Genomic DNA, 25,284 nt, shown 5'->3' with positions numbered 1-25,284 from the left:
TTATGAATTTTGAAGAAAACGGCTAAACTTCAAAAATTCTAAACTACTTCAAGATGGATTGGTTTAGCAACCAAGTCTTCACAACACCATTTTCATTCCATTTGAAGTGTTTTCCAACTTATGAGTCTAAAAAACCATAACTTCGAAATTTTCACAAATCTTAGCCCAAGCACCCAGCACAAACCTAGCCAAGTCCCTCCACCAAAGTTGGCTAGCTTCAAAACCAACCAACAAGACAAATTTGTTACACCAAGATTTTTACAGTAGTCATTTGGGGATATGAAGAGTGCATTCCAGCCCCTAAGTCTCAAAAACCATGACTTTGAAAACTTTCCAGATCTTTGCACAGCGCACAAACTTTGCCAACTCCCACCACCAAATTTGACTAGCTTGAAAATCAACCAAATCGATAAATTTCTTGCACCAATATTTTTAAAGTAGTCATTTTGGGACATAAAGATTGAATTCCAGCCTCTAAGTCTAAAAGTCCATGACTTTGAAAAATTTCCAGATCTTTGCACCAAGCACTAATCTAGCCAAGACCTACCATCAAACTTGGTTAGCTTAAAAACCAACCAAATTGAAAAATTTCTTGAAACAAAATTTATAGTAGTCATTTGAGGACATAAAGAGTTCATTCCAGCCCTTAAGTCTAAAAAATCATGACTTTGAAAATTTTCCAAATCTACGCATCAAGCACAAACCTAGCCAACCGGGAACAATGGAAATCTGCATCTATAGATCGAATTTGGAGCTAATTTTTTTTAGTCCACTACATATCAGCATAAGTAACCTTCCCTCCAAATTTCATTCAATCCGTTCATGGAAATTACTTTTTATGAATTTTGAAGCAAACAATTCAAATTAAATTTTTTTGAACTACTTCAAGAAGGATTGATATTGCAACTAAACCTTCAAAGCATCATTTTCGTCCCATTTGAATTGTTTTCCAACCCATAACTCTCAAAAATCATGACTTCAAAATTTTCACAAATCTTGGCCCAAGCACCCAGCACCAACTTAGCCAAGTCTCACCACCAAAGTTGGTTATCTTGAAAACCAACCAACAAGAGAAATTTCTTGCGCCAAGATTTTCACAGTAGTCATTTGGCGATATAAAGAGTGCATTCCAACCACTAAGTCTCAAAAACCTTGACTTTGAAAATTTCTTAAATCTTGAAACATGGCACAAACTTAACCAAGTCTCACCACCAAACTCGGCTAGCTTGATAACAAACCAAACTAACAAATTTATTGAACTAGGATTTTTATGCTAGTCATTTGGGGACATAAAAAGTACATTGCAGCTCCTAAGTCTAAAAAACAATGACTATGAAAAATTCCCAAATCTTGGTACCAAGCATCAACCTAGCCAACTCCCACAACCAAACTTGGCTAGCTTGAAAACCAACCAAATTTACAAATTTCTTAAACCAAGATTTTTTCACTAGTCATTTGGGGATATAAAGAGTGCATTCTAGTCCCAAAGTCTCAAAAATCAAAGCTTTGAAAATTTATCAAATCTTTGCACCAAGCACCAACCTAGCCAACTCCCGCACCAAACATGGCTAGCATGAAAACCAACCAAATTGAATAATTTCTTGCACCAAGAATTTGACACTAGTTATTTGGGGATATAACGAATGCATTCCAACACCTAAGTCTCAAAAATCAATGTTTTGAAAATTTTCCAAATCTTAGCATAAAGCACCAAGCTAGCAAACTCCTACCACCAAACTTGACTAGCTTGAAAACCAACAACACAAATTTCTTGCACCAAGATTGTTATAGTAATCATTTGGGAACATAAAGAGTGCATTCCAACCTCTATGTCTAAAACACCTTGACTTTGAAAATTTTCTTAATCTTGCCACCAAGCATCAACTTAGCCAATTGTCACCACCAAACTTGGCTAGATTTTAAACCAACCAAGAAAACAAATTTCTTGCACCAAGATTTTGACAGCAGTCATTTTGGGATAGAAAGAGTGCATTCCAGCCCCTAAGTCTAAAAAATCAAGACTTGCAAAATTTTCCAAATATAGGCACTAATCACCAACCTAGCCAAGTCCAACCACCAAACTTGGCTATGTTGAAAACCAACCAACAACACAAATTTCTTGCACCAAGATTTTTAAAATACTCATTTAGGGACATAAAGAGTGTGTTCCAACCCCTAAGTATAATAAACCATGACTTTGAAAAATTTGCAAATCCTGACACCAAACACCAACTTAGATAAGTTTCAGCATCAAACTTGGCTAGCTTGAAAACCAACTAAGAAGACAGATTTCTTGCACCAAGATTTTGACAGTAGTCATTTGGGGATATAAAGAGTGCATTCCATCCCTTAAGTCTAAAAAACTATGACTTTCAAAATTTCCAAAATTTAGGCACCAAACACCCACCTGACCAAGTCCCTTCACCAAACTTGGCGAGCTTGAAAACCAACCATATTTCCAAATTTCTTGCACCTAGATTTTTGCACTAGTCATTTGGGGATATAAAGGTGCATTTCAACCCCCAATTCTAAAACACCACGAGTTTGAAAATATTCTAAATCTTGGTCCCAAACACCAACTTAGCCAAGTCCCTTGAAAACCAACCAATAAGAAAAACTTTCTTGCACCAAGATTTCTGCAATAGTAATTTGGGGATATAAAAAATGCATTCCAACCCCTAACTCTTAAAAACCATGACTTTGAAAATTTCCCAAATCTAGGCATCAAACACCAACCTAACCAATCGGGAAAAATGATAAAATGCATCTATAGGTAGAATTTGGAGCTAATTTTTTGCAATCTACTACATATCAACATAAGTAACCTGCCCTCCAAATTTCATTCAATAATGCTCATAGAAATTATTTTTTATGAATTTTAAAGAAAATGACTCAACTTCAAAAATTTTGAACTACTTCAAGATGATTGGTTTTTGCAACCAATCCTTCATAGCACCATTTTCATTCCATTTGAAGTGTTTTCCAACCTATAAGTATGAAAATCATGACTTCAAAATTTTCACAATTCTTGGTACAAGCACCAAGCATCAGTTTAGCCAAATCCCACCACCAAAGTTAGCTAGCTTGAAAACCCACTAACAAGACAAATTTCTTGCACCAAGATTTTTACAATAGTCATTTGGTGACATAAAGAGTCCATTCCAGTTCCTAAGTCTCAAGAACCTTGAGTTTGAAAATTTTCCAAATCTTGGAACAAAACACCAACTTAGCCAAGTCCCACCACTAAACTTGGCTAGTTTGAAAACTAACCAAATTGACAAATTTCTTGCAACAAGATTTTTATAGTAGTCATTTGAGGATATAAAGTGTGCATTCCAGCCTCTAAGTCTAAAAAACCATGACTTTAAAAATTTTCCAAATCTAGGTACAAGCATTAAGCATCAACTTAGCCAAGTTCTTCCACCAAACTTGGCTAGCTTGAAAACCAACCAAATTGAAAATTTTCTTGCACAAAGAATTTTATAGTAGTTATTTGGGGATATAAAGACTCCATTCCAACGCCTAAGTCTAAAAAACCATGACTTTAAAATTTTCATAAATCTAGGCATCACGCACTAAGCATGCCAAGTCCAAACACCAAACTTGACTAGGTTCAAAACCAACCCACAAGAAATATTTCCTGCTCCAAAACTATTACAGTAGCCATGGAGTACTATAAAGAGTGCATTACAACCAACAACCATTATGAATCATGTTTTTCATTGCACAAGTATATAGTCTTTCGTCTTTCTCAATTTTTCACAGCCTTTAAATTGAAAAACAGACAATTATTTTTTGGGCAACTTAGAAAAGAAAAAGAGATTAAAATTTTGTTTAAGATGAAGGGAAGGGAAGAATCAAAGCGACAATGGCCAAATCTTAGTGGATCTTGGCAGCAAGGTCACTCTGCCACTTACAATACCATGTCGCGTATTTTAGTCGTTTGCAAATGATTCTACCTGACGCTCGATGGGAATTGCGCTTCAAGGCGTCTTGTAAGGCTGATTCACCGTACGAGGTTCACCCATGACATGTGCCTCTAGGGGACAAGGCCTCCTATTGCTGGTCGGTAAACAAACGCAAACACACTCATCACTTCTAGCCCGACTTCTAACTTATAGGCATCCCGTCATAATCTAACTCACGTTAGCTTCATGCCACTAGCTTTTCAACCAAACGCGATGACCAATTATGCAAAAAAATGGTTCATCTCATACTAGTTTGAATTATTATTGCATCACTGTCATCAGTAAGGTAAAACTAACATTTCTCACGACGGTCTAAACCAAGCTCATGTTCCCTATTGGTGGGTGAACAATCCACCACTTGGTGAATTATGCTTCATAGTGATAGGAAGAGCCGATATCGAAGGATCAAAAAGCAACGTTGTTATGAACACTTGGTTGCCACAAGCTAGTTATCCTTGTGGTAAATTTTCTAACACCTCTAGCTTTAAACTCTAAAGGACTAAAGGATCGATAGGCCACACTTTCATTGTTCATATTCCTATTGGAAATCAGAATCAAACGAGCTTTTACCCTTTTGTTCCACACTAGTGTCGCACCAGCCAAACGGTCGATCCCCACCTGACAATGTCTTTTGCTCGGATCAACCGACCGAATCTGGTTTTAGCACCCACTTGTCCTACACATCTCAAGTCATTTCACAAAGTTGGATTAAACTCAAGCTCAAGAGGGTCTTCTTTCCCCGGTGATTTCATCAAGCACATTCCCTTGGTTGTGGTTTCGCTGGATAATAGACAAGGACTGTGAGAATCTCGTTAATTGCGTTGTTAATTGAATGCGCAATTAATATAATCGATTTGTAATAAATGTTTGGTCAACATATTTAAAAATATGACCGTTGTGACAGTTATGTTAAGCATTTAACCAGTTTTCAAATATTAACAAACTTAGTCGAATACAAGGAGCATGCAATCGATTAAGTAGAAACACTTAGCATATATTTGAAAACTTTTCTTCTCAAAATACATCACATACGATTGTTGTTTTGCCACACTTTAATCGATTTAATCAATAATATAATCAACTTAAAACTTGTTGTTTTGCCACACTTTAAAGTTCAAACAGCCGAAGCTAGGTGCTTGTGATTTTTCATTTCCGAAACCTCATATTATGCATACACAGATAAAATCACATATCAAAGATAGTGGTATGCTATAATCAACACATTATGTTCACAAATATGCATGTACTAATACAACACAGTAAGCATAAGCATATAACATGTATAACACAGTACATACACATGTATTAATATTAATTATGTGTTGTCATCATCAAAAACACAAATATTACTGAGATTGTGGGTTCAGCTAAACTTGTGCTCCCCCTATCAACAATCTCAACAAATATATAAAGATCTCACTCAAGGACACCACCAAAAATCTGGTATCAGCTATTTATCGTGTGATAATCGATTATCCACTTATGGTGATCAATTATGCATTTAATGAATGCACAACGACTAAAAATATGCCTAAAAACTCCAAGGACTAGTCGTGATTATCGATTATTGTAAGTCATAATCGATTATGGATAATCGATTATCATACACTAATAATCGATTATTCCAGAGACAAAATGAGTTTTTAGCAAACTTAAAATTCTATTTGTGATAATCGATTATCTTAAGTGGTAATCGATTATTGCAAAGATTTTGTGACTCCAAAATAAATTTTATAAGTAAACAATGTAGGGAATCAACCACAAATACAACCCTATACATAAATCTACTTATTTCAAAAACTTTAACACAAATCACAAGTCTTCAAGAAGATCTCCTTGCAACATGAGCACTTGAGACTTGATTTAGGCATCATCAAAACTTCTAACTTCAAGATTTTGCTAACATTCTCCCCCTTTTTGATGATGATCAAAACTCCTTTGATTTAAAGCTTTTTGTAACCTATATTTATATCCTCTAACTCATACATAACTGAAACAAAGGGATTAATAGACAATAAATAAATATTTTAAAACCTTTAAACATATTTCTCTCCCTTTTTTATCATTATTAAAAAAAGCTATGTATGATTAATTTTTTTTCTCCCCTTTAATATAATACTTCCCCTAAATATAAGCCATAAATAAATAAATAAGGCAAAAGTAATAATAAAGCAAATTTCTATTAAACACAAAGCACCGAAAACATGAGGTAAATATGCAACAATCTGGCGGTGGACATAAGTATTACCTTGAAAGATAAAGCCCATCTGGTAGAGGGAAGAGGCCCTAATCTGACTTCCATTATGGGTACTCCGAAACACTTCTTTTGAGACATCTACCCCTTTATATTCACAAATTCTTGAGACCAATAAAGCGTATGGAAGAGGGTAGTGTGGAAACCTCTTGGCCTTCATCATTGTGTTCAGATGAGGCTAGGCCAATGGATCAGGATGTCATTGATTATCCCATATATAATCATGAGATCAGTTTCAGAGCACTAGACATGGTTTGAAGCACGGGGACATAGCGGCCAAATAATCTAAAAGTGGATCAGTCTCTCATCCTTCTTGAGACCGCCCACAAGCAACTGGTTCTTGTTGATGAGCACCTCAAGATCCTTCAAAAAAGAGCAGAAGACCATGATTTTGTTGAAGCCTGCAAGGCCTTGAGAGAGCAGAACCACTTTTGTGGAAACTGAAACCTATATATGTGGAACCAGTTTAAATCAACATACGTAGGAGAGATCAACCTCCTCTCCTTCCAAAAGGTGGTGAATTATCTATGTTTTTCTTCATCAGAGATCCAACCACTCAAGTTGTTACGGCGAGTCCTGGGTTGAGTAGAGGAAGAAGGATGTGAACTTCTTCTTATAGGAAGCTTTCTTCTGTCAACCCTTTTAGAAAGTAGAAGAGGGGAAAACTAGAGGGGTGGATGACAAGATGCACACAATAGAGCGAAAATGTGAACTAGAATGCATACAAATCACAAAGTATGAGATAACAATCGTTTATGGACCCCTATATATAGTATTTAGACCCTAAAAGCTTCATAAATGCATAATATAACCATTTATGATTGTTACAATGACTATATTTTGAGTTTCCAATGGTCAGAACTCATGATAATTGATTATTGCTTTAGATAATCGATTATCGTTTCAAAACCAGCTTCTCTAACTTGTGAACTGCAATGATTGCAATATCTTTTAAAAGATTTGCATATACCATGTCTGACTCCTTACTCAGTCTATTGTGACAACAATTCTTCTATTCACATTGCCAAGAATCCCACCTTTCATGAAAGAACCAAACATATAGACATAGACTGCCACGTTACTAGACAAAAGCTTCAAGATGGTCTCATCAAGCTTCTCCATGTGCCTTCTACCAATCAAGTTGCGAACGTTTTCACCAAATCTCTTTATCCTTCTCCTTTTAACACTATTACTTCCAAGCTAAACATGCATGATATCCATGTTCATCTTGAGGGAGGGTGATAGAGATCTTCACAGATCGCTTCTTCCGTATTACCGAACGGTAGAAAGCAGGAACATGTCGAGCGATATTGAAGATGAAGAGTATCGAACGATTGTAGACAGTAAGGTTACCAAGCTCCAGAACGGCTTATGGTAGAATGGCTGAAGGTTACCGAACAATTGCTTCTTCCGTAGTTACCGAACGATTGCTTCTTCCGTAGTTACCGAACGATCGCTTCTTCCGTAGTTACCAAATGATCGCTTCTTCCGTAGTTACCGAACGATCGCTTCTTCCATAGTTACTGAATGGTAGAAAGCAGGAACATGCCGAGCAGTAAGGGAGATGAAGGCTACCAAACGTTATAGGCGTGAGGTTGCCGAGCGGCTTAATACTACCGAACAGTGGAAACATGGAAACCATTCGGTTGTAGTGTTATAGTATATTTTTGAATATACTATAACCCATCATCTCGTAACTTAAAATAATCGATTATGGCTTCATGATAATGGATTATTGCAAAACCTATTGACATTTTCTAAAGGGAAGGATAATCGATTATCAACAAGGGATAATCGATTACATCACAAGGTTTTATGAAAAACAAGAAAATGCAACAAACAAGACCTCTAAGAGATTTCTAAAATTCCCAAATCCCTTCTAAGCTCATAAAATATATATTTGGGCAATGCTTTGGTTAAAATGTTTGTTAATTGGTGCTTGGTATCTACATATTCTATCTCACAATCTCACTTTTGAGCATGGTCTCTAAGAAAGTAGTGCTTAATCTCTATATGTTTGGTTCTAGAGTGCATAATGGGATTCTTAGTAAGATTGATGGCACTGGTATAATCACACTTAAGAGGTATATGGTCAATGTATATTTCAAAATCCTCTAATTATTGTTTCATCCATAAGATTTGTGCACAACAGTTACCTACAATAATATACTTAGCCATAGTAGTGGAAAGGGCTACACAAGCTTGTTTCTTAAAGTGCCAAAAAACTAAGGAACTACCTAAAAGGTGACATGTACCACTAGTGTTTTTTCTATCTATCTTACAACATCTATAATCTGCATCTGAAAATCCTACAAGACTAGGTTCAGCCCCAAAAGGATACCACAAACCAAAGGACACAGTTTCCTTAAGGTACATAAGGATACACTTAACTATGGTGAGGTGAGATTCTCTAGTACAAGCCTGGTACCTTGCACATTCACAAACAGTCTGCACGATATCTGGCCTACTTGTAGTAAGATATAATAAAGACCATATCATGCCTTTATATAGAGTTTGGTTTACAAGTGTATCTTATTCATCCTTGTCAAGATAACATGATGTTGCCATAGGAGTGGATGCCTCCTTAGCTTTTTCCATTTCGAACTTTATCAGGATTTCTTTACAATATTTAGTTTGGGAAAGAAACGTACCTTCTTTCGTTTGATTTATTTATAAACCAATGAAGAATGTCAACTGACCCATCATTGACATCTTAAAGTCACCCTGCATAGTCTTAGCAAAATCCTCGCAAAGAGATTTATTAGTTGATCCAAATATAATATCATCAACATAAATTGTGTAAGCAGAATATATTTTCCTACTCTTTTAATAAATAAAGTGGAATAAACTTTACCTCTATTAAATCTATTTTCTAATATAAAATTGATAAGTCTTTCATACTAAGATCTAGGAGCTTGTTTTAAACCATAAAGGGCTTTCTTTAATTTAAAGATGTGATTTGGATTTCAATGATCTTTAAAACCATGTAGTTGTTCAACAAATACATCTTCATTTAGAAAACCATTTATGAAAAAACTTTTAACATCTATTTGATATAATTTGAATTTCATAATAGATGCATAAGCAAGAAGTAGGTGAATTGCCTCTAACCTGGCAAGAGGAGCATATGTTTCATCATAATCAATATCTTCTTCTTGGCTATATCTTTGTGCCACAAGCCTAGCTTTGTTCTTGGATATATTTCCATCTTCATCTAATTTATTTTTGAACACCCATTTTGTTCCTATCACTTGATGAGTGTTTTCTCTATGTTAATTCTCCCACTTGATTCCTTTCAAACTTGTTTAGTTCTTCTTGCATTGCTATACACCATTGATTGTCTTGAAGAGCTTCCTTCAACTTAGGTTTTAATTGTGAAACAAAAGCCACAGTCATACAATAATTTTTTAAGCTTCTTCTAGTACTTACCCCTTTTGAGACATCTCCAATAACATTATCTAATGATAATCCTTAGGATTGTTGACATGTCTTATCCAAATCTTCAGGTTGAGGATTGTAAGAAAAGAACGTCCTTATATCTCAAGCCAAGAGGAGGAGGGGGTGAATTGGATTAACCTTTTTTAATTATCTTTTTGAAATCTTTATGAGTTTTTGGCTTCTTGAAATCAATAAACAAATAGTAATGAATAAATAAGTAGAGAAAGATCAAGCACACAAACAATCTATACTGGTTCGGCTATCACAAGCCTACATCTAGTCCTTTTTCAATAACTTTAGTTGAATGGATTCCACTATAATGATTGAGTATACAAGAATATAGAGACAACCCTCTCCATGCACTCCTGTCACCACTCAAAATCAAAATAGCAACCCAAGAGATGAACAACCTCAATCTCTTACAAATACAAAGAGCAATCCCAGCTCTTAATCCCTACTATACCCGTACAGATACACAATATAAATTGTTTGAAGAACCCGATCTTGAATACACTCTTCAAAGTGCAAAATTAATCAGAACCTATGTAGCCCAATTGCCTTGAAGGAATCCTTATTGATTGATCACCAAGAAAGCTTTTTATTCCTCCAAGAACATTTCTTTGAGAACACCTATACACAAACTCGGAATATTTATTAGTATTTGAAAATGTTAAAGTTATGGAAAAAGGTTTCAAGACACATATTTATAAGTTTTTCAAATCCCATTGTAGTATAATCGATTATGTTAATTGCATAATCAGTTATGTTTTTTCTTTGTTTTAACAATTTATCTTATGTTTGTAATTGATTATTTAAACATTTAAGCCTATTATTGATTCATTTAAAAATCTTAACAAATTAGGCTATATATGTAATGGATTAGACTGGGTTCTCTGTTTTAATAATTTATCCAACTTATGTGATCGATTATTTCCACACTTAGTTATATTAGCCATCCATTAAAAGTGTTATTTATTTTTATAATTTCAGTTGAGCGAGAGACTTTTCTTTTTTCTTTTGTTTGGTATTAATAATGTAAGGTAGGATTGTAACACATATTTACAATTTGCTATAACACTTTGAAACCTTGTTCTTAACCTTTACTAGCCAATAATGGTACAAGCCAAAGAAGTAATAATGACGGAAAAAATCATATCCAGTTATAACAACATGACCTCTTATATCCAAGAATGATATAACATGGAGATGTAATAAAAATTAAATCCCCAGAATAAGAATACCTCTTAAGCTATGAAATTGAAAAGGTTACTTCAATAAAAATTCTCTCCACATTAAAAATAGTAGAAATACAAAAGAACTAAAAATGCATAAAAATCAATGAATGAAAAACACTGTTCTCCAGCTTTATGGACTTGAAAGATCAGAATTAGTAGCCTTAGCAGCCTCAATAAGCTTCCATGTTAGGTCAACGTCCACACTAAAGTACTTGTAGTATTAGAAACACCCACCACTATTCCAGCGTATCTCGAAGAAACATCCATGTGAGTCACTGTAAATTTAGCTCTGCCAAGTGCCAAGGAACCAAGAGCCACAAAAGAATAAAAGACAACAACACCAAAAGTTATGAAACTGGGAATCACCACCAAGGCAAGAGAAGTAACCAAGAATCCTACGATGTTCAAGAATTTCCTGGTTTTGGTGACAAATAATATTCTCCTGGTGATCAGGTAGTCGACAACAACACTTCCAATGTCGGAGAACAGGAACATGTTGAGATAGGGCAACATTTTAAAGTAGGTTGGGAGCCAGTTCATAAGCACATATAAAGCATAGTGAAAGGTGAAGTTATTGACAATGATCGCCCAAACAGGGAAACTGGTTAAAATTTTGACCTAGGGAATTTTGGGTGAAAGTACTTTTCTGATGTGAGAGTTATTTTTTTTTATTGATGGGTAAGATTGATTCCCCACAACTAGAAGCAGTGGATTTGGGATTAATGGTGTATTTGAACCAAAGTAAAGACCATGAAGCACCCAATGTCGCCTCCGCAAAGAACATAGATTGAGGGCCTCTATACTTGACCAGAGAAAGAAGAAGACTTTGGTAAAGAGACAATGTTGATATTTTTGATTTTGAAGATTTTATACTTTTTCAGTACTTTAGGAATTGTGGGAAAAAAAGAAAAGCAACAAGTATTTCCCCTCTCTTTCTTTGTCACTATTATTTCTGTGTGTTTTTCTATATATTTCCAGTGTCCTCTTTTTTTACGATGAGATGAGTACTTATAAACACATTGTAATCTTATTTTAATTGTAAATTAATTGACAATGAACAATACAGAGAAATAATTGGTCTTGATTGCAATATATTTCAAAAATCAATCAAATCAAATAATATCTAAGAAATTGATTAAAATAAAATAAAATCAATTTTTTAGATCTTTCTTTTTTAAGAAGAAGATGATGCAACAAATTATAGTATAATATCATATATTGTTTCTAATATTATTAGAAATATTGCTTCTAATTATTGACCTAATATTGATTCAAATTATTATCATATTAAGAACCTACCTTTATCTAGAAACCAAGATTTCAAAATATTTTCTAGTGTAAGGGTATGAAGAACAAATATGGGGTGAATATATGTATACAACTCTTAGGCTTTTGGGTAGACGAAAATGATTAAAAACAAACAGAGTCATTTTATTTCATTATTATTTGTTATCATAATTTCTCTTTTGAGCTAAATTAAAGTTTAAAAATTAGAAAAAAATTGTTTTATTTAAGGGTTAAATATGTTTTTAGTCCCTAAACTATCAAGCGAATTTGTTTTTAGTCCCTCTTTCAAACTAAGCTACATTTTAGTCCTTCTCCTTAAGGAAACCATAATTTTTCATCTTCCAAAACCGACGACGTTAAAAATAAGTTGAGGTGGCTAATGGTGGTGTGCCACGTCATTTTTTTTTTCTGACACTGGTCAACTTTTCCCAGCTCCTCTCCCTCCCTCTCCCTCCCTCTCCCTCCCTCTCCCTTCGACTCTACCACAACCACCTCCAGCGCCACCTTCAGCGCTACCTCCGGCGTCACCTCGAACACCTCCGCCGTGATCGCGAGCCGCCCCTTCCTTCCCACGGCCGTCCCCTGGCCACGTTTTCCTCCTTTGCAATTTTTGTTTTCCTCGTTTTTTGATCTGGTGTTGTATGGGTCATCCAATGCTTTGATGGATTTTTGTTCTATTAGAACCTTTTAGTTTAGCTTACTGATATGTAGTATGATTATTTCTTACTCTATAATAGCTAATTCAAATTCACCCTTCCAGATCTTACTTATTCGATTCACTCTTGATCGCGAGCTAATTACTGATTACTAATTACTTCCCTGTCCAATTCTAAAAGCACGAATTATGAGTGGCTAATTACTTTTTAAAATATCTGAGGTCGATCTTTCGATGAGATATTTGCACCTTTCAATTTTGTTGCACGAGCTAAAAGACGTTGGAATGCATCTTCATTTGTTAGGATATGGAAATTGTTAGTGGAAATGCATTTCACGAGAAAGCTAACATTTGAACCGATAATTGGTGAGATCTGTATTAGAAACTAACCTTACACACTCTGATGTTTTTCTGTTTAAAATATGCTCCTTGCATTCACTTTAAGTTTATAAAATTGGGACTAATTCTACTATTACTAAAAATGGAGTTTCTTAAACCATAGTTTAGAATCTAGTCGGTGCTTATGTTTTTAACATGTCCTTGTTTCAGTTTCCTCGTTGTATTTTCCCTGGTTTAAGTAGTTGCGTTAAATTTTAGATTTCCAAGGTCAAGCAAATAAAATCTTAAAATATTAAGATGTGCTGGGGAATGGAGTGCGAACATTCGACTGCTTCTAATATGAAAGTTTTTATGATAATGATGGACGGAATGAAAGTGAAGTGAAAATCATTATCACTAGAAACTTATTATTATATTGAATGAGATTTTATCCTATCCCAATGGTTGGAAACTTTACTGTCAGACTCTCAATGACCATTGCTTCTTTGTTTTCTTGATTTCAGATCATGGGGAAGTCCATAAGGGAAGTGCAGAGATATTTTTCCGCAAAGTAAAGTTTTGGGAAGATGGGGACCTGCAGGAGGCACCACGACCAGGGGGCTGAGTTTCACAGTGGTGGAGGTGAAAGACTTCAAGATCCGGCTCTAGGGGACGACTGTGGAAAGGAAGGGACGGCTCGGCTTGCGATTACGGTGGAGGTGTTTGAGATGGCGCTAGAGGTGACTATGGTAGAGTGAGAGGGAGAGGAGCTGGGAAAGATTGACTAGTGTCAGGAAAAAATATGACGTGACACACCACCGTTAGCCACTTCAGTATGGTTTACTCAAGGAGAAAGACCAAAATGTAGCTTAGTTTAAAAAAGGACTAAAAACAAATTCGCTTGATAGTTTAGGAAATAAAAACATATTTAATCCTTTATTTAATTATATATATATATATATATATTTAGGAAATTTATTTTATTTAATTTATTATATTTTTTCTTCCTTGGTTTTTATTCATCATTAATTGAAAATGTATTAAATAGTTATTTTTTTAAAAAAAGAAATAATTTAAATATTTGTTTTAAATAAGATGTAATGTGGGCGATAAAGAATAATTTAAATATTTGTTAAATAATTACCTATTTACGAGTGTCTTTTAGCCTAGTGGTGGAACGTTGGGTTGAAGAGGTTGAGTGTTCATATCCCGGGCATCCTAAAAGGGTTTTTGATTTTCTAGAAGAGGTGGGTTGGACCGCGAACACCTCCTTTTTTTTTTTTTAATTATTAATTGCCTTGAGTGACTTAGGGTCTGAGGGGCAGCGGCGCGAGAGAGAAAGAGAGAAAACGTTCTTTGCGAAACCATTCAACCCCATATCCTTAAAGTGCGAAATTTTCGTGCAACCGCGATTGGCTCCTTTGATGTTCGAGGATCGAAATGGGAAGGGAGATCTTTCATTTTAGAACCCAGGCTTGGGGCGCGATTCATTGAGGGAGAATTCTTCGGGTTTTCTTGGGATTTTGGGGGAAACACGGGGAGAGCTTAATTAGTGGCTAAGTGAGGAAGGCGAAGAGGAGGAGAAGAGAAACGCGGCAGAATGGCCGAGAGGAAGACTCGAGAGAACGCGGAGGGCGAGTGAAGAGGGTTAGGATTGAAGTCTTTCGGTGACAAGGGTGTGAACCGTGAGAGGAGCTAGAACCAAATCAAGGTATGGGGAGCTACTCTGGTTTCGTTTGATTGCTTGTATGTGATAAAATTGTGTGTTCGGGAAAGGGACATTTGGGCGATGATACTTGGTTCAGTTCATGGTATCGAAGGGTATAGGGAGTTTTTTCATTTTGATTGGTTGTTCGATATTATTGAAGCATGTAAGTATAGCTGTGTAAGTTGCGAATTGGGAATAGCCTGTGTTGTGCGATCAGGGAATGAGGATTTATTTTCTGGTTGAGATTTTTCATTAGTAATGATGATTGAACTGCGTCAGTTTGTGTTTAGTGATTCAAATGTGGTTTAATTTATGATTGGATTAATTATTATAATTTTACTGTTTTAAGCATTATAATTGTTGGTGCTGTTATTAAATTTTGATCTTGTGTCTGAACCAGTATTTTTGGTATGGAAAGTTGGTGTAGAATTTAGGAGTAAAATACTTGCTGTTTTCGGTTCAAAGGAGTGGGTACATGCTGTTTTTAGTGCAGAATTAAGTTTAGAGTGACTTAATGGTGCATTAGTGGTTCAATATATAGAAATGAGAACTAGTATATTTTGCTGGACAAATAAAATTCTGGTGATGTTTACTTAGTGAAGATGAGATGGTTGAATGGAGTAGTTTAACCTGGTGAAAGTTTGAGAAGAAAAATTAATCTGCAGGATTTTATTTATGGGTACTTTGGTGGCTGTTTTTATCTGACTAAGTCCTTGGACATTTCATTGAAAGTTAGTGAAATTTTATGTGAGAAAGTTAGTGATGTGGGAGAGTTTGGTACGTATATATTGAGATGTTATGGTGACTAGCATGGAAGAATGTAGATAGGCAATAAAACAAAGAAGGTAGGGACATGACTGAATAGTGTGGTTTGACCATTTAATTTGAGGTGTTGCGTTGGATTGCTAGAAAAATGATAGACAACTATGAACCATTGTCATTAAGTATTTTGTATGATGTTATGCTGATCGAATAAGGATAGACCGAATACATATCAACTTAATAATCCGATATGTATTTAACAAGAGACGTATACATGATAAATAAGATAACCCTAGACACAATATAATCATGATAAATAGAGTAATTGTAGACACAATATAATGATGATAAATAGGGTAATTCTAGACATAATATAATCATGATAAATAGGGTAATATTTGACACGATGATAAATAGGGTAAATATCCTAAGAATAATAAAAATAATAATAATAATTATTATTAGATGACATAAGAAAATGTACAAAGATACATGTTTAAAGTTATTATAATAATCAGAAATTAAAATTATTTTAAATTACTAAATTAAAAATCACATCTTTTATCTGAAGAAAGATTTCTTATGCTTCATATTTTGTTGATGGTGGATTTCCTTGTAAATATGTTTTGTTATTAAATTATATTTTTGACCCCTGTGCAAAAGAAACACTCGGTGAATCAGCGGTGCAGTCTGAATCAGATTCGGAAATTTCAAAAGGAATGGGGTGCTTTTATGGTTGGTTTGTGCAAGAGCAGAAGCACGTAAAGGATTCCTAAACCCTCGTCCTATTTTTATGAGGTCGGAGTCTGACCCAAACATAAACAGATTCGCCGTATCTCATTTGCAGCAAAACCCTAACTCAATTCGTCGAAGCCTTCATAACAATATTCCAGTTATGTGGACAAATGTTTTCAAAATCGTAAGTCTTTTACTTTTCACTTTTGTTAATATGATTTATTTTGTCTAACCTTTATCCGTAAGCTGATTATGTTATTTGTGCTGTGCTCACATCATGAATAAGTTTGAACTCTTTTCAGTACTAAAAGTATTGCAAATTATCACATAATCCCTCTTTTTTATGATCTCATGTAATTTTATTCTAGACATGTTCTGTATGTTTGCAGCAGGAGGCTTTAACACGACCAGCTTTTATTTTAACTCGTTCTTTCTTCCCTATTTGATCCAATACTGCAATCGTGGTTTTTCCTATAAGTATCACAATGGTTGACAGGATAATCCTTTTGACCGTTACTGCAAAGAATCTTTGTGCTGAAATGCAAATTTTTATATGCTTTGGCCTCCTCCCACAATGGATGGCCAGTATCACTATCTCCCTGCACAGGCTTATAATTATGTTGATGTTGCTTGGACTAGTGAATCACCTGATCCAAAACTCAACTTATCTATAGGACTTTATCTTCCTTTGATCACCATTAGTAAAACAAAATGAAAAGGCTCTTCTGGATGCAGGGACAACTAATTTTTTGTCTGTTTAATTTCTCAATTTTATCAATCAATGACATGAATGTATATCTACCTCATAAAAAAACCAACTTAAAACTTGTTGCTTTTGTGGGAAAGATGTCAAATGATAATAAAAGAACCTGTTGGTCTAATCAGAAATCTCTAGGTCAAATCTTTCATTTCCAAGATTAACATCAATATTATAACTGGGACTTCAATATTATAACTGGGAACTAATGGTTACAACTCAAGATGTGTTTTGGTTAACTTTTACTATAAAATCATATATCCCTACTTGCTTCTTCTTTATAAATTGCTTTCATGTCTTCTTATCTGTGTATATATTGTTGGAAATTTGTACAGGGAAGTCTGCATCAGATATCATGGTTCCAGTATCTTCCTCATGAACCTGACCTAAACCCTCTACCTGATAAAAGGTTAGATTGAATGCATTTTCTTTGGTTTTGGTTCCTTGGCTTAATAATATCAAGGCTAACTTCTGTTTGAACAGTGTAAAAGTGGACCAAAAGGATGCCGCAAATTTACTGGTGCTTTCATCACATCTGCAGCTGCAGAAGGAGGGATTTCTCAGCACATGGACCAATTCCTTTGTTGGACCTTGGGATCCATCCCAGGGCTTGCATAATCCAGGTGGTGTGTTTTGTATAAACGTTTTCATACTTTCCAATAACTTAAACCTGAGACATAAAAATTATAGGATTGACATTGAATTCCATTTAAAACAGAAAAAAAACATGCTAGTCGATTGTTGACTTAGTGTTTTTGTGATCCTTTGCATGTGTCTTTTTACAAGAAGGGTGGAAATGGTTACCCATTTTCTACTTACCAAACACTTTGTTTGGAGTGGGAGAAAAAATAAGAACAAAAGAATAAAAGGAAAGACAGTTTTCTGTCTTTTCATGTTAACTTTTGTGTTGTTATATGTCTGACTATACTTTATGGTAGTGAATGTTGGACTTTAGAAGGACTTCGTAAAGAAAGGGTGAGAGTAACAAACATTAGAATGTTAAGATGAATGTGTATCCACACAAAAACGGTTGGGATACAAAATGATTGTCTACAAAGGGATACTGATGGAATACAAATTAAGGAAAATTGAGAGGAAGTTCGTCAAGGTGGTTTGGACATGTACAAAGAAAACCATTGGAAGCACCAGTGAGGATATTAGAGTTGGGACGAGAAAGGTGAAAAGAATAGGTGAAGGCACTAATATGCAGTCCTGTGACTGTTAACATTTGTGCTGCATATTATTGTTAAGAAAAACCATGCATTCTGTTCTGTTCTGTCAGCAGATTTTACAGAAAACAAAGAGGAGTTACAGGGCAGTTATGGACATTAACTTATGGTTATAAACCAGTGTAACATCCTAGAATTATAAATAATTTAGAAAATAAAATAGACAAAGCCATGATAGGACAATTATATCAAACAAATAACATATAACACTAATATCCCCTTCAAACTCAAGGTGAGAGATTTAGGCAAATGAAATCGGTCACATTGAGTTTGCTTCTACGCAAGTGAAAGCGAGTGGATCAGAGTGGTTTTGTGAGAACATCAGCCCACTTATCAAGACTGGGAATGTGAGACACCACAAGTTGCTTGGACAACACTTGTTCACGAATAGAAAATACATCAATCTCCATATGCTTGGTCTTGGAGTGAAAAACAATTTATGAGCGATAGCAACAACACCTTGGTTGTCACAAAGAATGACATGAGTGGAAAAAGGAATTTGTAAGTCTATTGCTTGGATCCACGAAAGCTCAGCAAAGGCTTGGGCTAAGTTGCAGTACTCAACTTCAATGCTGGAACGAGTAATGACATGTTTGTGAGACCACCATGAGAGACTGGGACTTAGAAAAATAGTAGTGCCAGAGGTGGATTTTCGGTATCGGAGGCCCAATCATCATCACACATGGAGGTGATGGCGAAAGTGGTGGAAGGAGAGGCAACATCTAGATGAAGACCATAGGAAGTAGTGACCCTGAGATAGCATAGAATGCATTTAACAACGATTCATTGAGTTTCCAAAGGGTGAGAAAGAAAGTTGTAAACCTTGTTGACAACATAGTTGATGTCGGGCCAAGTGCATACTAAAAAGAACCAACCACAGAGAGATAGAGTGTAGGATCTAAAAATGGGGTAAAGCCAACGTTGGAGAGTTTGCAGGAAAAGGTAATAGGAGTGGAGATAGAGTGAGCTTCAATCATTAGGGTTTTGTGTAGGTCATGAATATTGCCTTGAGTGAGAACTACAAAATTGGGAGAATGATAATTGATCTCAATACCCAAGAAGTAGTCTAAGATGACTAAGTTTTTTGAGGGAGAAAATGGCATTCAATTGATGACTAAGCTCTTGAATAAGAGATGTGGAGGTTTCTGTAACAAGAATGTCATCAACACAAACCAAGATGTAAACAATGTGACAATGTTGATGGCAGAAAAATAAGGAGGGATCAAATTTGTTGAAATGGAATCCAAGAGAACTAAGGGTGGACATGAGCTTATCTAGGTGCCTGTTTGAGGCCATAGAGAGCTTTGTTGAGGCAGCAAACCTAGGATTTTTCAGGGGTTCAAAACCAAGGGATTGAGTCATACAAATAGTTTCATCAAGAGACCCATTGAGTTAAGGGTTGTGGACATGCAAGTGAAATAAGTCCCAACCATGTGTGGAAGCCAAAGTGAGGATAATACAAATGTTAAAAGGCTTAATAACTGGAGAGAAGGTTTCTTTAAAATCAAAGCCTTGAACCTAATTATAGCCCGTAGCAACCAAATGGGCTTTGTACTTGTTAATACTACCATAATGATTCTATTTAATATGGAGAACCCATTCGTAGCCAACAACCTTTCGATCAAGAGGTAAAGTCACCAAATCCCATATGCATTGATGAAGAAGAGCGTCATATTCAGAATTCATAGCAACAACCAAATGGGGAATTTTAATGGCTTGGGAAGACATTGGTGAGAAACTGTGAAGGACGAGTGTGATTTGTGGCAGTAGTTTTGGAACGTGTTTGCATAGGATGAATGTTGTATGGGACAGAATGAGGGGGAGACTAGAAAGAAGGAAGGGAAGGATGACTGGTGGAAGGGGAAGACTCATGAGGTGAAGACTGAGATGAAGAGGTGGGAGAGGAAGACTCAAAGGATTAGGAGGGGGAGTGATGGATGGGGAGACAAATTAGGATGAAGATCAAAGTATTGAGTAGGGAGAGAAATAAAGGTCGTGGCTTCAGGAAAAAGGGTAGAATAGGGAAACTAGAGTTAATTGAAAATAAAATCTTTAGAAGTATAGATGCGAGCAAACTTGGACAAACAGAGATAACCCTTGTGAGAGGTGGAGTACCCGAGAAAGACACATTCTTCAAAGTGAAAGTCAAGTTTGTGAATGTAGTAGGGGTGAAGGAAAAAAACAAGCACAACCAAAGAATTATAGAGTTATTGGGAAACTTTTATTTAAGACAGTGAGAGGAAGTTGTGGGTAACCTATTAATTAAGTGAGCCATAGTTTGAAAGGAAAAATTGTAAAATTTTAAGGGAAGAGAAGCGTGATGCAAAAGTGTTTTAACCCCAATTTAGTAATATGACAATGTTCGTGCTCCAAACACCATTTTGGTGATGAGTGTTTGGACAAATGAGACGACAGTTGCAAGAAAGGATTCAAAGATCTAAACTCTCTACCCTAGTTAATATGAATACTGTTGAATATAGCGAAAAACTATGTATGAGATTAATCTCCCTTGTGTTGAATATATACATAAGGTACTTTATTTATAATAAAAGAAATATGGTCTAAGTCCAAAATACAAATAAGGAATAATATCAAACTAGATAAAGATAAAAGATAAAGATAAGATAAAGCTAATATATCTAACACTCTCCCTCAAGTTGGTGCATACAAATCATATGTACCAAACTTGTCACTAATATAATCAATAAAGACATAGTGAAAATATATGCTTCTGCACTCGAGTGACACCAAATTGTTAATGATTTACGAAGACGACATAGAAGATGAAATACCAACCCAAAAGACTCCTCCTGAGGAACAAATCTAGGAGGTTGCTTCATGTAAATTTCTTGCAAATTGCCTTTGAGGAATGGATTGTTGGGATAAAGAGTCGTTGTTGAAGAGCCACCACGACTATAAATAAACTAACAAAAGCCATCTTTGCCATGGGAGAGAAAGCATATATGGACGGGTTAAACGCAATGGTGACAGAAGGGAGGTCAGAAGAGACAACAACGGAAGAAGCCATCAATGAATGTAAGAGAGAAACCTTAAAAATCCAAGATTCTTCAATCAAGGCACCTGAGCAAGGAAAAAGAGCTACCTCGATGCTCTGAATGCTGCCACAAAGGAGACGGGACGTCCGATCATGCACAACGAACCTGAAAGAGGAAAAAGAGCGACCTCAACACTTTAAATTGCTACTTGAGAAGAGACAAGACATTCCACCATCCACGATGAAAAAGGGAGCAAATCCACAACTTCAAAAGGCGCTGAGAGCACATAGGAGCTTTGATGAAGACGTTGTTGATGGCACTTTGGTCGCTTGACCAAGACAATTAAAACCATGTGATCGTCGGTCAAAACTGGAACGACAGTGGTAGATGACGGCGCCAGCAGTGGCGGGTGTAGTAGTAGAGGCAACGGAATTTTTTTCTCAAAAGAACCTTATGCTTTAGATACCATGTTGAATATAGTGAAAAACTATGTATAAGATTAATCTCCCTTGTGTTGAATATATACATAAGATACTCTATTTATAATAAAAGAAATATGAGTTAAGCCCAAATAGAAATAAGGAATAATAATAAACTAGCTAAAGATAAAGATAATATATCTAACATATACTATTATTTTAGTATCAAATTGATGTTCAACATGAGATTTTAAAGTTTTGAAAAATAGAATAGGCTTCAGAATTTAATGTAGGTGGGTAAAGCAACGTAAACTTGGAAAAGGCATTGACAAAGGATACAATGGAGGGGACATGGGATGGTCCCCACAGGTCACTAAAAATTAATTGAAGTGGTTGTTTATAAACTGTGGTAGAAGTGGAAGAAGGTAAATGATAAGACTTGCCAACACAAGATGAAAAGAAAGGCAAATTTTTATTATGAAAAGGAACATTAAGTTGAGTCATTACAAGTTTAATACATTGACATGATGATGACTTAATCTAGAATGCCATAAAGTGAGAGCCTCTGAGGGAGATGGAGCAATTGTGGAAGACACAACAGCAACAAGAGTGTTTGTGGACAATAGTGAGGTCAAAATAAACATCATTATCAAGAGCAAATTGACAAACACTATGGAGATTTTTGTGATAGATTGAACAAGTAGTAAAGATGTAGATTAAAAACAAAAGATGAGTGGGTACGATGACGAAGAGAAGTGGAACCAGATGTAAGAACATTCAAACCTTCACAATTGCCAACATATTTGTGGTCCAGACCATCAGAATGTTTAATTTGTTGAATATTTTGGGAGTCACCAATAACATGAAAAGAGGCTCCAGAATCAAGGATCCAAGAACTGGTCTTCTCAGGAGTGGAGGAAGAAGCGAGCATGGCACTGGGAAGAGTGGAGGCAGACTGGGGAGGGGTAGTGGCAGGAGCAGGAGTTGTTGAAGACGAAGCAGTTGTGGATGTTGGAGGAAGGTGCAGAGGTTGATTGGTGGTTGGATCATAGGACCAGTGTATGATATCGGATAGTGGAAAATATCAAAGACTCGAAAAATCTTTTATAAAGTTATAACGGAAATCATAATGGGTTATAGTGAAAAATTTGGTCCAAAGAAATATAATATATGCAAAAGTAATGATATTACGTCTACAAATTCAGATATGAAACTAAAGAAGAAGAAAAGAAAAATTTAAGAACATAGGTGGAAATTGACAAAAAATAAAAACAGACATACAAGGGCAGTGGGCTTACGGAGAAGAAGTTTAGGCGTTAAAACTGCCTATCGCCGGTCAGCTGCAGTTGCTGCCGATAGACGATTGCATGTCTGTTTTATTTTTTGTCAAGTGTCATCTATGTTCTTAATTTTTTTTCTTTTCTTCTTCTTCACTTCCATATTTGAATTTCTAGACATAATATCATTACTTTTGCATAAGAATTGTATTTCTGTATTTTTTTAATATTGTATATATTATATTTCTTTTGACCGAATGTTTCTGCTATCACATGTTATGATTCTTGTTATAACTTTATAAAAGATTTTGGGGTCTCCGATATCTTCTGGTATACAATATCGATAACACTGGTTGTTATATTTGTAGAAAAGGGAGGGCTGAAGAAGGATATTGGAGATTTTTTTTAAAATGGGGTTTACGGTAAATAATGTCTTTGAAGATTTGGTCTCTAATCAAGCGTGATGGTGTCATGTGATGCCCTTAGCCTACCTTATTTAGTGGGACAAGGCTTTGTTGTTGTTTTATGTTTCAATATAAAGAAAATGAAGGAAAAGTGGGAATAAAATATGTAATCATGTTAAATACATAACTGACATTTAAACCTTTATAATGTAACAAATATAAATGAAATAAGGATATGCCTGTCATTTTGCTACTTTTCTTCCGTCTGTGTTCTTTCCTATCATGAGTTGAAAATAATTAAAACACAAAATCACCCGTTATTTTTTTTTTCTTTTGAGCTTTCCAAACATTAAACTTTTTAATTCTTCCAATGATTGCAAACTTTCTTCTATATTTAACAAGCAGATGAAAAGATTAAGCTGTGGCTTTTTCTTCCGGGGCGTCATTCATCTGTTGTTGAGACTGCTCAGCCAGCAGTGTGCAGATTAAGAGGTATCACGTAGAACTGAACCCTTGTGATTGTTATATACACTCCCTTTAAACGTTATTGGATGGTGTTTTCTCACTTGTGTTTACTGGTTATATGTTTACACGGGATTTTGTTTATATTCAAGTTGTTGCTTCTGGACTTTGGTTGGCTCCTGGTGACTCAGAAGAGGTTGCAGCTGCTCTCTCTCAAGCTTTGAGGAGTCGTATAGAAAGGTTTTTTTCTTTTCTCTCAATACCTGATAGTGAATTTAATATTGATCTCATATCTGCCATTTTATCTTATTGAATTTGGCAGGGCTTTGCTTGGGTTATGTTACATGAGATTTGGAGATGTATTTTCAAAGTTTCATCAATTTCAAAGCGAAGAACTATTTAGGTATGTTCTTGCTATCATGGTTATCAAACTTGCACCACTGTGAAGCTATTTCCCTCCCAACAGAGGAAGTGAGGAGGTGTGGGGTGGCCCAGGAAATGAGGATGAAAAATAGGGTTATCTTTTTACTATGGAGTAGAATGGGTATTAAAAAAAATTAGGAAGGTGTAAAAGAAATAAATGGGGTGCAGGAAGTGGCAGCCCCTCTCAATGGACACTCTCCACTCCCCTCACTGCACAGTGATTATTATGTGTTTATTTTTTAATTTTGTATTGAAAAACTTAAATTAGACCATTATTTCTGAAAATGGATAAAATTCAATGACACTAATCCAAGTGCATCCTGATCTTATTTATTTTAACTATTAAAGTTATATAATTTTGTAAACTTATTTGAATTAGGATATTAGTTATATAATTTTTTTTATGTCAAAGTAAATTCTTATAAGTTTATGAATCAAGTTAACGGGTTGAGTTGAACAGGTTTTCACTGGTTCACTAAATTTTTGAGTATGACAACCTTGCTTGCTATATTTAGATTTGTTGTAATATAACGTAGTCCAATCACTGTCAGTGGAGGCTATTATTCCTGTACTCTTATACAGATAATTTAGTTAACTAGCTTTTTTGTAATATATAAATAGGATTTTTTGTAATCAATACAGTCATTTACACTTCATTAAAAATCTTCAGTTTCTATCAAATATCTCTATCAATTTTTGAGGTGGTATTATTAGAGCTTGGATAAGCCTAGTACCAGGATGAATGATCTTCGGAAGGATTCAACACCTTTGTTGAGACAGAAGAACGGTCCATCACTAGTGTATCTACTTCTAGTTACTACTCAACTCAATTTCTCTTATGCCATTAGTGAGAAGCTTTAAGAAGTAAACTTTCTCTTTTAGAAACTGTTAATAAATGGACTTTAAGCTTAACTCAAGCTTACAAAACTGGCTTGTAAGGTGAGATTTGCACTTACA

The 25,284-nt window shown here is 35.3% G+C and overlaps 1 protein-coding gene and 1 pseudogene across 1 annotated transcript in view; one reads left to right on the top strand and one right to left on the bottom strand.

Moving 5' to 3' along the window:
* Positions 1–10,926: 10,926 nt before the first annotated feature.
* Positions 10,927–13,654, bottom strand: LOC108332648 (probable anion transporter 5; annotated as a pseudogene).
* Positions 13,655–14,336: 682 nt separating this feature from the next.
* LOC108333771 (mediator of RNA polymerase II transcription subunit 13) overlaps positions 14,337–25,284 on the top strand; it is a 36,085-nt gene continuing 25,137 nt past the window's right edge. Inside the window, exons 1-7 of the mRNA XM_017569246.2 lie at positions 14,337–14,866; positions 16,289–16,544; positions 17,453–17,526; positions 17,601–17,740; positions 23,848–23,934; positions 24,057–24,144; positions 24,227–24,307. Of these exons, the coding sequence (XP_017424735.2) occupies positions 16,419–16,544; positions 17,453–17,526; positions 17,601–17,740; positions 23,848–23,934; positions 24,057–24,144; positions 24,227–24,307 (596 nt within the window). The 5' untranslated portion in view covers positions 14,337–14,866; positions 16,289–16,418. The remainder of the gene's footprint in view (positions 14,867–16,288; positions 16,545–17,452; positions 17,527–17,600; positions 17,741–23,847; positions 23,935–24,056; positions 24,145–24,226; positions 24,308–25,284) is intronic.

Source organism: Vigna angularis, chromosome 11 (genome assembly GCF_016808095.1).
Source record: "Vigna angularis cultivar LongXiaoDou No.4 chromosome 11, ASM1680809v1, whole genome shotgun sequence".
Taxonomy (NCBI): Eukaryota; Viridiplantae; Streptophyta; class Magnoliopsida; order Fabales; family Fabaceae; genus Vigna; species Vigna angularis.
Note: the sequence above shows the minus strand (reverse complement) of the source record. Positions and strands in the feature narration are given on the sequence as shown.